At 30.6% G+C, this 16,023-nt stretch overlaps 1 protein-coding gene across 1 annotated transcript in view; it reads right to left on the bottom strand.

Annotated features, from left to right (window-relative positions):
• Positions 1-871: 871 nt before the first annotated feature.
• LOC124357074 (RYamide receptor-like) overlaps positions 872-16,023 on the bottom strand; it is a 329,693-nt gene continuing 314,541 nt past the window's right edge. Inside the window, exons 5-9 of the mRNA XM_046808491.1 lie at positions 15,312-15,468; positions 10,266-10,433; positions 6,022-6,122; positions 4,310-4,400; positions 872-2,717 (exon numbers count right to left, since the gene is read on the bottom strand). Of these exons, the coding sequence (XP_046664447.1) occupies positions 2,541-2,717; positions 4,310-4,400; positions 6,022-6,122; positions 10,266-10,433; positions 15,312-15,468 (694 nt within the window). The 3' untranslated portion in view covers positions 872-2,540. The remainder of the gene's footprint in view (positions 2,718-4,309; positions 4,401-6,021; positions 6,123-10,265; positions 10,434-15,311; positions 15,469-16,023) is intronic.

Here is a 16,023-nt window from a genome sequence, read left to right as displayed (position 1 = left end):
TTGCATTTTTAATTAAAATCAAATTCTTGAAAATACAGAATTAAATATTCTGTCGTACTCTAAAGGCAAGATGATGTAGCAATAATTCATGTTCATTATGATGAATAAATTAAATTATGAATCAGTACTGAAACTGAATAATGAGAATGTTTTCTATAATAGCGTTAAAAATTGGCCATTCAGACTTGTAAACTTAATTCACCGCGACATCTATGTATCGGAGATTTCTGGCACTTATCCCCAGGAATAGATATATCTAATTACTCGACACATCGAATTTGTGTTTGCTGTCAGGTTCAATATTGCTATGATTATTAAAAAATATATTTATAATACATGAACATGATGCTTGCGATTAAAATGTTCAATTTAGTAAAAGTGCACATTCATCATATATTTACTTACCTTGTTAACGAGTTATTTTAACAATTTTATTTGCGATGTTTCGCAAACAAGCCAATGTTCAAGCTTTAACTTTTAATATCAATCATCAAACCTCAATATTTTCCTTCTTAATTAAAATGAAGGCCACATTGAGTAAAAATAAAAACATATTTATCTGTGATAGGCAATATATAAACTTCTCGCTATATATACGAATATTTCATTAAAATCTTCATGACATATTCTTTTCCAGAAAACTCAGCTTTCACTGTTAGAGAATTTAAGTTATTCTAATTCAATGATTTAGGATTCTTCCAGTTGTTAAATTCATTAAAATAGTTCGATCTGTCTCACACCAAAAAATGTTGTAATACCATTAAACACTGAAACAAAAATAGCTCTAGTCATTAAATTATTATTATTATCAACTCAATTGAATTTGACATAAGAAATACGAAAAAGGAGGAATAAATCAAAACAGTTTTAAAGTAATGAATCGAAAACTTTATTTACAAACTTTAAACATGAATATTTTGTCTTTAAGAATATGACTGAATATAATTTGTACACAATCTGTTTTCTTATCTTAGGTTTTACATAACATCTTTCGTTAATATAGGAAATTGTACACTAGGTGTGATGTCTTAGATGATTATATTATATGACGATAAAATATCAAAACAAAACTATATAGAGTATAAAAATATTCTTCAGTAAAAATGACATGGTTTTCGGTTGTACTTTAAATGTATACAACGAATTTCGCTAATTTAAACAAAACATAAATTAAGTGTTTCTTGTGATATCCATCGTACAGTTAAGTTTGAAAACACACTTTTTATGTACAGAGGTTATACGATACACGTGCAGTGAAAATTAAATTATAGCACCAGTATCGATTAAAAATAACAAAGACACTAATATGATTAATTAGTAACTCCATCACGACTTCGCAAAAGTTAATCTTCTCATTTCTCCTAAGCAGCTTTGAATTAAATCTAATTTCTATATGTGTGGAAAAAATCATTCAAGCAGATCTAAACAATAGTCACTCACATCAATTAAAAAAACTTGGCCATGTTAAAATGTTGTTCATAATGTTACAGACTTTCCAAGAGAGTGAGACATCATTCCAAAACTATATCCTTCTTAAATACGCGTAAATATCGTTTTATAAAAGTAGCTAGGAAATTAAAATAAATTAAATAGAGCGTGCCTAAATAAGTAATAAGTATTTTTGGAAAAAGCTGTGCAATGTAGGGTAGCTGTGGTAATAATATATGCATAGCTTACTGTGAATAAATCCGTTTAGTAAAAATGTTTTCTGTAGTTTTCCCGGAAATTCTGAATAATCAATCATATTATTAGAGTTACTAATACTTTCGATTTTAATAACAAAGAACTTCCATACCCATGAACCTATCCAAAGCCATGAAAGACGTAACAAAATAATGAATAGGCCGTAACATACGAGGAAAATCCAGGGTATTCAAGATGTTACGAAGGACTCATAGGGTCAATATTTCAGAATGAAACAAGTAGTGTTTAAAAAGAATTGCAGTTAGGTAAATATTTTTCAGTGAAATGGAAACTTCAAACTAAATTGGCACAGGAAGCTGATTCTTTAGGTACTATAATAGGTCTTGCTGTAAGTAAGTATTAGTCCAAGAGCCTGAAGTTCATTTTGTATTCACTTTTTTTGCAAATGTACCTCGCATACGTGTTACATTCACAGTCACAATCAATATATAAAAGTTGTGATATACATTCCATAAAATATGTTTACTCCTTTGCGTGTGTTTTTTTTTAATAACGCAATTGTCACTTTCTTGTTGAGTTTCTAGATCACATACATATATGTTGAAGAGTAAATCTAATTTATATAATACAACACTATGAACAACCATAATTTATATTACATTAAATCACAGATTAAACCTAGTTAAAATATTTAAACTTTACTATTCACATATATACATATTTACACTAAAATTAAGCGGCACTTAAGGGGTTTGTTGTTCAGAAACTCGCCTCAACTCACATCTCTGAGGGTACTTTCTCACAGTTTGTCTCAGTCTGCTTAAATCAGTTTCGTTCTCAACCATAAAAGAAATAGTTGATATATTTCTTTTATTCGGGTGAGATGACATTGACACTCATTGAAGCGATATAGAGGTTAGCTTGGAGCTCTTGGAGTTGATGGTAGAGTTGCGCCGCCATTCGAAGCGAGAGCTCTCGAGTCCGCTGAGTTCCCGAGCGAGTGGCTCGCTACGCTTGAGTTGCTTCGTGCACGGCATCCTCAGCCGCATCTGGAACTCTCGCTTGAACTTTTCCTGTGCATACACAAACAGTTTGACATAGATTCTTCATGTCAAGTAGACCTCTTACTAAACAAAGTACGAGTATACTAAAGAGTATGTCTCGAACAGGCTCCCCTATGTTTCTATTCTGGGTGTTATCTTAATAACATCGTGGTGGGTTACAATTGGTTTGTGAATGGCAGAAAAGTCCCTATAAAAATACTAAAAGTTACCTCTAATCACGGTAGGATAGAAGTCTTGCTGTCCACTCTGAACTTCTACCTCCCCTAAGTTTGAAGGCACAGTGTTTGTATTTTTGACTAAAGTTTCGTTAAAACTTCAAACACCTTGCTTGGTTCGTTTTCTAGAGAAAACCATTTTTAATGCTCTGAAAAAATTCACACTCACCATTGAACTAAAACTGTCCTGTGTATAAATGATGCTCCGTACAAAATTTCAAGTCTTAAGCACATTTAGTTCTCATAGTATTTTTCAGAAAACAGGCAGATGCATATAGATTTGACACTAAATGGCAGTAAATATAAAAAATGCCATATTTTACCAAAAGTCTATAGCTTACTCCATTCTTGAGATATTCTGCGGAAAGTTAGATTTAACTAACGTTCAGTAATAGCCCAAGAAGGGAAATAACTGTACACCAGCATTGAATTGATGTTGCATTTATGGACATGAAGCTACCTTACACACAAGATTTGAAGTCTATACCTCAACTGTTTTTCCAGCTATATTACAGACAGAAATAATAAAATTTTCCAGTTCCCGTCCCCACTGCGGGATCCTTCGCTAGCACACAGTCAACAAATTGGTTGATGCTATTCGTTCGATTAAAAATAAGAAACATGTTATGGGTCAAGAAACGCTCACGCCAAGTTAAACCATTTCTACTATTTTCCAATTACATCAACACGTTTATAGCCAATGATTATTTAGTACGATGCCTAACCGAGTTTAGTAAAACCATTAATACATTTTGAATTTTGTATGTTCCTTAACCTTAACAATAATAAAGTAATCCTACGTTTATGAGTCTTATTATGTTTTATATTGTTAAGAGTTATACAGTGGATTATTATTTTATATAACACCAATCAAATTGAAAAAGTTATTAAACATAAAAATATCAAAAAATATATTTGAGAACTGTAGGAAAATCGGAAAAGAAGTAGATATCGTGGAGATGTTATTATGATAATCTAATAGTGTTTTTCTGGTTTTAGCTTCGTTTATTTCAAACTTGTCTGTTGAAGCATTGCCTCATTTTAGTTCATGAATATTCATTTCATACTGCATGCCATGCATATTGCATCAGTCTCCCAGAGATCGTGGCATGTCTATTTTACGATATGAAACGATTAATGGAACAATAATAACCCTTGTATTGTAACTCTTTTGTAACTCTTAAGAATTAAAATCTTATTTTGGATTTTAATTTTTCAAAGATCATTTCTTAATTTTAATTCTTCAAGACTACAAAATTAAATTTAAATCAGATTGCAAGTTCAAACCGTATTTATTTTGTTATGTCCATTGTCTGGTTTTCTGCACTAAAACAACATTTATATGAATGGTAAAGGTTTCCAATTACTTATACACAAAATACTTACGTTGTATATCCCATAAATGAAGGGGTTGTAACAGCTGTTGCTCATAGCCAACCAGTCAAACGAAAACCAGATTATGTTTATGTATCGGAATCTGAAACAGCAATTATAAGACTAACTGTTTATTTTATTATTAATAACACTAAAAAGTGAGAAAATAATTCAAACCTCGTAAAAGTAGTTTCATTAGAGCATTATTGTTCAATAAAATGTCTTATTACAGAACGATGTTTTCAGGGATAAAAAATACGGGTACTTCAATACATTTTTCAATATGATATACACATTAAATTAAATTCTTGTCGAAGCTTTTTGAACTCGTGACCTACATCATCTTCAAAATCCCACTCTCGTCTGCATACGAATTTCGCAGTTTATCTCTAGGATAGAAAACGGATTCAAGCTTTTTAACCACTTTATCCAATCATATTCTTGACCCTGATTACTTATTTTACAATCGTATGCATCTTCAGTGCAGAAAAATTTTAGACACCAAGTAGTAAATCTACCTGTTTCACATTATTGGTCAGGAATAATATTTTTGTCCTGGACAAATGGAAACCTAACTTAATCCATTTTTTATAATTTTTTTCTTACAGGTAGTGTCACATTCTGTTCATATTATATTCTCAAAAAGCCTACGGGGACGGTCTATGCTTCCCATTGTTTCTATAGACGTCACAAAACCGTATTATTAAGATTAAAATTTAATTTACGACATAATTGTAGCATTAATATACTGAAATAAGTCTATAAGTGAAATAAATACATGCCAAAATTTGAGAAGACATGCCTGTGTTTGAATTGGAAAAAACATGCCCTGATGTTATTTTTCAAGCTATGAAGTTTGTAGGTCAAAAATCAGATGCGATTCAAGACTGGGATCGTGCAAAACACTTATTTGGTTTTATTCTCAACGTGCTTTTATTAGTTGAGTTAAATGTTGCAGTAGACTAAGTGTATAATAAAACTATTGCGATCTCTTCCACTTCCGCATTTGTACCTGCTGTTTCGAGTTATAATTATGGGGATCAAGTTGAATAAAATTAGTATAATGTTAGTGCTATTATAGGGCTTCAACTTCGAAAGGAAGGGCTCTTTTAGAGTCTACTGGTAAGTTGTCCGATTAAGGATTTCCTTTAACCAATATGCTAAGTAAAAGGTGTGACAACCTGATAGTAGTGATACCACAAAGATTATGTCTCAAACGGGGTATCCTTTTTGGATTATTCAATAACTGTCCTAATAAGACTCTCTTTTCCGAAGCGTGTAAACATATATTTTAGAAAAGCACATACCTATACCGCTATCAATTTTTTTACATTTATTTTCCATAAATATCATGTGTAATGTGAAACGGATTATTTTGTTAACTGTATCAATAATATATAGAAAGTAGCCATTTTAAGAGTCAAAATTTAATTCGTATCACAACGTGTTTTTATATACTTATAATTTTTCACTAACTCCTCATGGCCATTCTTTGAAGAAAATGAAGTTATTGATAGTTGTCTAAAGTTCTGTATTGATAGGAAGTTTCTTTTTTTTAATTTTGAACTGGAAAATATTATCATGACGGTTACATAAAACAATGTATAGTCCCTAAACCTAACGAATTTAGAACACCGTAGACAACCGTACAATGTAAATGTAGTTTTATATAAGTAGAAATACTATGTTTACATAAGAATACTATGTACACAGATTGACCTTACGTGTTTATTTCGGGAAATATGTTCTGCAGAACATTGTATGTCTGTAGAGGAAGCCAACAGAGAGCAAACAGCGCAACCACAATCACCAGCATCTTGATCACCTGAACAAACAAAAGCTTACATTTTCATGTTCCTTATGTGACTCTATGCTCCTTCTGTCACATTATTACAATATATTTATTAATTTAAGTATTGCTTCATACTCTTCCGATTTATTATCCCAATTAAGGATAGCATAATTTCACTTTCATTCCAAATAGCAGTGCTAAAAGAGTTTACTCCATTAAGTTTTTTAATGTTGTTAACACCTTGTATATGAAACATATGTGAAAAGTTATCTTATAATTTAACTCATTATAATAAACACGTCTACGACATTAAAATTTAAACATAATATAGAACTTATATTAAATAGAAAAGTCCCAATGAAATGTAACAGACAAAGTGAGCTCTATCTATTGTAGACATCAAGTTACAAACATGACTGGTTTAGTACCAGATCGTAAATAAAAAAATGTAGAATCAGTTCTATCAAACACCTGTATTGCTACTTGCTCAATCCAATATAGGTTTTCGTGTGTTGTTATTGATAAGCGTAGCATATTTGTTTAGTACTTTTTCACTGAGGACAAGATGCATATAAATTGCACATTGTCCTAAGAGGACTTTTGCACTGCTTCAGGGTAGTCAGAATGGGTAAAGTTGGGTTAGGGGTCGGCTCCTATCAAAATCCAAATCCTGAGAAAATGTAGGTTATTAATCTAAATTATGTCTCTTTGGATGAAGGAAATGCCAGCTCTGAACCAACCTCTCCACTCAAAGCAGACGGAGTGGCACGCACTTGTCCAGGCTAGCGAGAACCATAGACACTTACGGAGCTCCGCCAACTACAACAGTCATCTCCCGCAATAGAGTACACCTATCGATCTGGCACCCCAGAATCTTGACATTATGTGTTTAGTTATTTGCCGCTCCATGACGTCCATAAGATTGCCCAGATTTATGTGACACATCGGTATTTGCTATACCCAGTGTAGGTAGAGTCAAGTCAAGAGCGTCAATTTTACACGCTGCATTGAGCGGAAGGAAAACTGGGCTACTAAAACTTTTCGTTTAAATAACTCTTCCCACAATTACTACATTATTTTTAGAAGACACGGTTGCTCCACCGTTCTTTGTGGTCATTTCTAAAACACCGTAGAACACACAATTGTGCACCTGATATGTCAATGAGAACACCTCTTCACCTATGTTACACTTGATCTTTTGTCGAAATTTTGCAAATATTTTGTTAAAATCCTAATCTGTAAATTGTTGTTGCACTATAAGAGATGATAGAATTTTTTATTACTATAAATCATATGGGATAATATGGGTCTACATATTACACCGAGCCATGTGCAAGAAAGGGCTAGAGGCTAGCTTAATATCCTTGGGTATACCATAACGATGTAATTTGTCTGCAACAGGCAAGCATTAGCGGTAATTGGCAACCATGTTGTTGTAGATCCCAATGTGTAGTGGAACTAAAAGGTTAGTTAAAAAATGAATATGTAAAATAAGCATCATTTTATCAGACATCCAAAATTACTGACTTGAAAATGCTTTATATGCATCGTATTTTAATTAACATGGATATTATCGATACTTATTTAAATGCAAATATGTCCATTAATACAGCTCAGTGACTTAAACCTTAATCGTTCTGATATATGATCGCTGTAGAATTCCGTTGGATCTCCTGCAAAATATTCTTCGTATCTTAAATATTTTTCACATTTTGTAAATCCGTTGTTAAATTAGTACAAAAGTATAATAACACACACGAAGTAAATATCTTTTTGAAAATGTTACGTATCCTTTAAACAGCTGATTAAATTGTTACTAACAAGAATGTGAATATTTGGATGGACGGATATGTGCATGACTTTTTCTATTACTTGAAACATAATGAACCGATTGGGATAAACATTAGGCATGTACATTAATTAAATATTAGAATAATATGTAAGATGAGTATGATTATGTGTCCTAAACATATTTAAAAGAGTATATTTTTAGAACTAAAAGAAAAAACCAAATGCAATCCTTCAAAATATCATACAGGGAAAGTATTTAAAACTGATTTGACTTGTGCTCAGGAATTGCATTCTGATCAGTACTAGACTCTTACTTTCGAGTATATTTGAACCTTTTACTTTCCCTCCTTTTCTTCTTTCTGTTCTTAATTGTTGTATGTATATACCCCTCCCCTACCTGACGAAGAGGATAGAATCCAGTCCTCCAAACGTTGTTTTATACCTTTTGTAACATATAACGATAGAAAATGTCCGAGAACCTGTTATACTTTTAATAAAACGTTTCAAGATGGCGGTCATTTACATTCATGCAACACCTTGACCACGAGTTTTAAACACATACAAATAAAACAATATTTATTTTAAATACGTTATGTAGTTAAAAAAAACAACTTTGATTCTGTACTTTTTTCTTATACCTATTTAGGTTTCAAGAGGAATGCTAGTAAAATTCAGGAATATGATTGGTTATATATTATTTAATATGAGCTATAGGGCAAAAGAAATGTTTTAGAGCTCTAAAGTCATCCACGAATTCGTGTATTCTTATGTGTGTTTTTTTTTCATATTTCGTATGATTTCCATATAGCTGGCTTACAAAGTAATGTATAAAAAAGTAATGTATAAAAAAGTAATGTATAAAAAAACTGTTATTTACAATGATTAGCATATTAGATTAACATGGCATATTAAAAAAGTAGTAGTAACAATAATAGTCTAATTAGTTGTCACCGTTACATTGCATTCTAAGAAATTTATAAACAAATATGGATAACTTTTTGACAAATAAGTTACAACAATTTGGGAATATTTTCTACCGTAGTCATGTTATATTAAGACTTTACTTGGTACAGAGGCAGTATTTGTGTATAGTTTAGATGAGAAATAAATAATATTGTAGCAAGAAGGAGAATATAAAAAAACTGTTATTTACAATGATTAGCATATTAGATTAACATGGCATATTAAAAAAGTAGTAGTAACAATAATAGTCTAATTAGTTGTCACCGTTACATTGCATTCTAAGAAATTTATAAACAAATATGGATAACTTTTTGACAAATAAGTTACAACAATTTGGGAATATTTTCTACCGTAGTCATATTATATTAAGACTTTACTTGGTACAGAGGCAGTATTTGTGTATAGTTTAGATGAGAAATAAATAATATTGTAGCAAGAAGGAGAATATAAAAAAACTGTTATTTACAATGATTAGCATATTAGATTAACATGGCATATTAAAAAAGTAGTAGTAACAATAATAGTCTAATTAGTTGTCACCGTTACATTGCATTCTAAGAAATTTATAAACAAATATGGATAACTTTTTGACAAATAAATTACAACAATTTGGGAATATTTTCTACCGTAGTCATATTATATTAAGACTTTACTTGGTACAGAGGCAGTATTTGTGTATAGTTTAGATGAGAAATAAATAATATTGTAGCAAGAAGGAGAATATAAAAAAAACTGTTATTTACAATGATTAGCATATTAGATTAACATGGCATATTAAAAAAGTAGTAGTAACAATAATAGTCTAATTAGTTGTCACCGTTACATTGCATTCTAAGAAATTTATAAACAAATATGGATAACTTTTTGACAAATAAATTACAACAATTTGGGAATATTTTCTACCGTAGTCATATTATATTAAGACTTTACTTGGTACAGAGGCAGTATTTGTGTATAGTTTAGATGAGAAATAAATAATATTGTAGCAAGAAGGAGAATATAAAAAAAACTGTTATTTACAATGATTAGCATATTAGATTAACATGGCATATTAAAAAAAGTAGTAGTAGTAACAATAATAGTCTAATTAGCTGTCACCGTTAAATTGCATTCTAAGAAATTTATAAGAAATATAGATAACTTTTTCACAAATCCAACAAGAATCCAAATATATATTTTTATATGACATTTTATTAACAGATTAAAAGGTTTAGAACAACGAATTTATTAAAATAATTTAAAATGGTTTATATTCTAAAGAATAAACTAAAAAATATAAATTTTGCTACTTACACCAGCTTGCTAAAACAGATAACCAACTAGTTTAAACATAAAACTACTACTTATTACAATCCACAAGTTTATGCACCGATTTATGATGTTTCTTTAACCTTGTAATATTTATTAGTAAGTAAGTTATACCTTCTTCTTGTTCCGCATGATATTGGCGTCTCGCTCAGTCTGCGCGTTGCCAGGTGCCGTGGCCCCCCATAGTGCGAACCCCATGCGGGCGTACACCCAGGTGATGATGGTCAGTGGTACCAGATACTGCAGGAGCACGAGCGTGCCATGGTACACCAGCATTGTCTCCTGCAACAGAACATTTCAGCTGACTTATAAACTAAACGCGTTTCACGGAACACAAACAACTTGTTTAAAACATTTTTACTAATATAACGGTAATGGGGACCAGAAATAAAACGATCCACAGTTGACACCGCGTCTGTATTACTCGACAAGAAATAAAGTGTGTTATAATGTAGATTTTGTAATGAAATTGTTATTTGACATTATTTAAAATGCGTTTAAATAACATACACCTTTATTGAAGGTTTTTTTATGTTGATTAAACTACATGTTCAATATTGTTCAATAACAATTTCATTAATAATAAATAAGCTAAATAAGGAGGAGTTAATTTGAACAAGAAACAAAAAAACTTGTTTTCTTAAATGAATGTGTGCTTTATATTCTATGATTATTGGTCTAAATTTAAAATTATTGTGATCCCCATGAGCATCAAATTAGTTTTAAGGCATTTTAACAAAACAATTTAGTCTTTAGAGGATGCCTATGCTCTACGCGAATAGGGTTATTTTAGTGGTATATAAAAACAGAAATGGATCTAATTTTTAGATGTTATAGAAGGTGTTTTGAAATGTTATTGTATGTAAATGTTCTTGTGTGCATGAGTACTATTCGAATCACTATGTTTAAAATTACAAAAACCGATACTGTGTAGTTTTTATTTTGGGAACACATTGATTGCAAAAGCGTCAGAAATATCTCAAAAGTATGTAAAAAATAAAATTTTTATGTATAACAGTTTATATAACAGGTAGCAGTATGTGATTTTATTATTAGTGTGTGTAGTGTGGTGTAATGGGTAAAATAAAGATAAATCATTGCATGGAACTATATAATGCAAATTTTGAACATGTTTCTTTTTACTCGTACTAGTGGACGTAATGTATAATTTTCTCTTGGACCATTCTATTGATTTGATAAATTATTTTTTGCGTTTATTTTAGGTATGAAATAGAATTCCCATCAATTTGAATATCTTAGTGTGCTAACTTAAAGAATTTTAAGTTTTCCTTTGATTTGGTTATTCCAGCATTATACAACGGTTTGCAACTTAATATTGTCTTCTCTGTAAGTTGAATGTCGTAGACATGTTAGGAGTAAATATGTTAATTTCCATACGTATGAAATCCCCTAATAATTAATTTGGGTACTACCGATTATTGAATGTAATATATTTAAAGTCGTTTTCTAAAGAGACTTTCACAAATTTCTCTTAAAATTCTTAAGAATTGAATCTTTCTGTAATTAAATGCTGACCGATGGCCCAAAGTAGACTGTACTTTAGATCCCCTGTCAGAAGCTCAGTATGGTAGTAATTAACTTGATGATATGGCGCTACTCCGGGTGCTAATTAATCATTATGTGGTCATACAGTCATTATTGTTTGCGAGTAGCATGACAGAGACCTTGATGTAGTTTAAAACTGTATTGAATAGCAAGTTTGGACTAGTGTTCTGCTTGTTTAAACATTTTGGTGATTTTAAAACTTAACATTAAGGTGAATAAAGTGTGATACGGAAATGCCCTGTATCGTCTTTCTATTTTATATCTGCTAAACATACTGATTTAGATATATTTTTTAAAATATTGGATAAAATATAACTTTATTTCTGTAGTTAAAACTATTATTTACGTTAGGTGACTTGAAACAAACTTTTCGGAATATTTGATATTAAAAAAATGAAATCCATTCTAACTGAATATATCAATCCGTGATTTCCAAAATTATATGTTTAAAAGTATATCCCTACAATTACGCGTCATTATATTAAAATAGCATAGACCAATATAATATCTATTATCGTTAAAAAAACAATCACATTTTCAATAAACAAGATGTCGGAATGTTCAAAATAAATAAAGAGAGGGTAAAAATTTGGCTTATCAAACAATAGACTATAAAACAATAAACACACAATAAAACATCTACGGCTAAATTTAGTACACCAATATATCACTGTTGTATTAAACCAATATTGATATTTGTTGTTTTTAATGTATGGAAGTAATCCATCTTCTTCTGCTTTACTGCGATATTTTTTTTATGGAAGGATCCTTTTTCTACATTTTATCTCATGTGTGACAGCTGCGTGTTAACTACGATTGTATTGAACGTATTTCTTTCGTTATTTCTATTTCGTGATAATTTTTTAGTCAACTTGTTTTATCGTACTATTTCCTGAGAGTAAACCTGTAGATATTTATAATAACAAAAAATAATATCATTTAAAATATCAAATGATTAAGCATGGCTCACGTTTTTTTGTATATGCCGTATGTCTGGAAATCTAAACGTGAGGCGTTGTTGCTAAACTAAACCCTGCCAAAAAGTTTCGAAGTATCAAAATATAAAACAGTTGAAAAAATTAAGTGTTATTATAGATAGTTAATTTAAACAAGATTAAACTTATAAATGTCACGCTTACTTACTGTCAACAAATTATTATTTGGAATAGTTAATGAAAATGACCTATAATGTACTTTTTATTGAGGTCCAAAATTTAGATGGATGGATTCGGTAAAAAATACGTCTCACTCTAAGTAAGTACGTCTTTCCTTTAAGTTATCACTAGTAACAGTGATTTTTATTGATTAAAGACTTATCGTTCTTAGAAGTCCAGGGAACTGTTTGTTCAGGTTAAACAAATACCACGTGAATATACAAAGTCAATCCTATTGTAAATCGTAATCAGAAGATTGATCTGAGTATAGGCTTTATCCATAACCCGATAACATGAAATAGTTCTTGAATGAGGATTTGTATGACTTTAACGGAATCAGGGCTCTTAAAATATGATTTTTCTGTAGTGCTATAACCAGATAACAAAAGTTTTTGTTAGTGCCTCATTAAAAAAAGATTAATAACTTAGTAATAATAAAGGAAAACAACGTTTATTATTATTTTTTCGTTTTTAAGTTTATTATAACAGCATCGTTGAATTTACAGTGTTAAACAACATTACCATGCTCATTTATGATTTACCGCTATTTTGATTTTAATGTAAAAATAAAGAAACAAGAGTAAAGTGGATTGATTTCAAATAAAACAACTACTAAAGAATACGAGGCTACAAAAATAAATCCGAAATAAATAGGACTAGTGCGTGTCGTCGTAAAGAGAGAAGATTTATTGTCTGCCAGAAACGCCTTGTTACTAACAATGTCACTGTTGTGCCGAACATTACTGCGTAACGTACTGCGTTTTGGAAGACTGAAGGCTAACTATCACGCAAGCTGCTATGAAAAGTTTTGCTTCTTCAAAAGAAACGGGTTTGTATAAAAATTATAATAAATTTTTTACTATTGTTAAATCTTTTTACACATTTCCAGCAACATAAACGTAACACGGAAAATTTTCTTTATGAAACATAAACGTAAGCCGTCACACATGCAAGTGTCATGTAAAGTTTATCGCACAGGCCATAACGATAATGAGAGTTTTATCACGCCTAAAGAAACTTGCGGTTTAACATATGGTATGTATACTTAATAGAATATAACCTGTGTTCTTGTCACACCAAAAAATCCAGTTTAAATTATTCGTTTATAATGCATTAGCATATTCATATATTTTTACATATTCGTGGAGAGACATTCCTTGTACTTTAATTAACTTATCATATATGCAATACATAGAATTTAGAAAAAATCTTATATTGATATTGGTACTATATTAATTAGAGCTAAAAAGTAACGTTAACTTATTTTACTTTATTATATTAAAACGAAAAATTCGATTGCCCTATGTAAAATATTGTTTTAAAAGATAATTTGAAAGCATTAGATCATAAAATTATATTTACATTCAGAAAAATAAGTAATATTAATTCTCATAACTAACGAAAGTCATATTTTCTTCTGAATAATATGGTATTTGAAAAAGAGAAGCCGTTCCTCTTTTAAGGCTTATTCTGATCGTCCTCATGGGCCATTGGCCAAGGATCTTATCAAACAGAATAAGAGGGAGAGTCGATAGAGTACAATATCAATAAAAAGATGGTACTGATAAAAAGTGCAACGGACACACATAGGATTCGAACCTACGCTGTCTCTAATTCAGACTCAAAGTCCAATGGCGTAGACTGCTCGGCCACCGGCACTTCAGATGCACTATTTTTAGATACAATGAAATATGAATGCCAAGTAGTATAGATAAAGAGATAATTGTAACATATCAGCTAAATATTGTTGGTTACCATATAAAATAATTAATATTTACTATAATCCGAGCCATTAATATTCCAAGTGTATTTTCCCTCGAACGACTATTTTCCTTCGAAGAGTTTAAAAGGGAAAGATCTTTTACATAATGTTTGTGTGTAAACTCTTTGCGTTTAAAGGGGTCCAAATTTCACAATGCTAGCATTCAAAACCTTATACTATTTATGCTAATTCAAGTAAAATGGTAATCTATAAAATGTCACCGTAATTATTGCTTTAAAATGATGTATTTAAATTTAGAACATAATTTTCGAACATAATTTGCACATCTGAAAACTGGTTTCATAATAGCATTACGCTCTTACTTTTACTCTAAAATGATCTAATTTTTTCAATTATAATTCAAAATTAAAGATTAAGTTTTTATGCGTAACTGTACTGAATTGGTACTTCGGATATGTAGAATGCTTTGTTTCTGTTATTTCATAACATTATCTCTATGGTCAGTGTAATTTCTGATTTTAAGACTGAGAATGAACTTCTTGAGAACTTCCTGGCTGGCCAGAAAATTCTGTAGACATCAGTTACCGCTGTAAAGTAGGCAGCTACAGGTACAACATTTCATTGCTATGCAGATTCTATAAATAACCATAAATACAGAATTAAAGTATAGCATTTTTAGTGTTTGAGCAGTTCTAGTCAATATCAGGCTAACCTTACCTTGGACAGATTGACGTGATAGCAGTACATGTACTTGTCGCCAGCATTGTCCATCTTGACAAGTCCCATAGCGAACAGGTAGGGGGCGCCCATCAGCCCACTGATCAGCCAAATGAACGATATCACCAACTTGAACTGGACTTTGGATACGCGAGCCCTGTCACATGACACACCATTCACTTATTTATTATAGGGTTTCATTACATTTAATTGAATAAAACTATAAAATTGTCAAAAGGGTAGCAAGTATGGAAAACATGAAGGAAAGACAAACTATAACGAACATTATTGCGATTATTTAGTCCAATTATAACTAACTTGACTTTTGCAAATGAAATAGAATAGAATATATTTTTAGTCAGGTAAAATTGTGATTTCTTCTCATTTGAACGACATGATATTACAATAAATAATTCCGTTATAAAGGGTTATGCACCCAACCGTGTGATACACATAGTATAGATCTTACCAATATACTGTAACACTTTTATCTTATGCCCCTTCACTAAGCTGGAAAGGAAATTTATGAAATATATTTTCAAATCAAAATGTAATTATCTTTTTAAACTAAATATGTTAAAGTTTTTATTATGCGGTTTTGGACAGTAAACTTTTATTTTCATCAAAATGTTTATAGTAATGAGACCTTTAAATGGCAAAACAACAGTAACCTTCATTTTATTCCTTATCACCCATATTATACGCTATAAAA

Source organism: Homalodisca vitripennis, chromosome 3 (genome assembly GCF_021130785.1).
Source record: "Homalodisca vitripennis isolate AUS2020 chromosome 3, UT_GWSS_2.1, whole genome shotgun sequence".
Classification (NCBI taxonomy): Eukaryota; Metazoa; Arthropoda; class Insecta; order Hemiptera; family Cicadellidae; genus Homalodisca; species Homalodisca vitripennis.
This window is presented reverse-complemented; position numbering and strand designations above follow the sequence as displayed.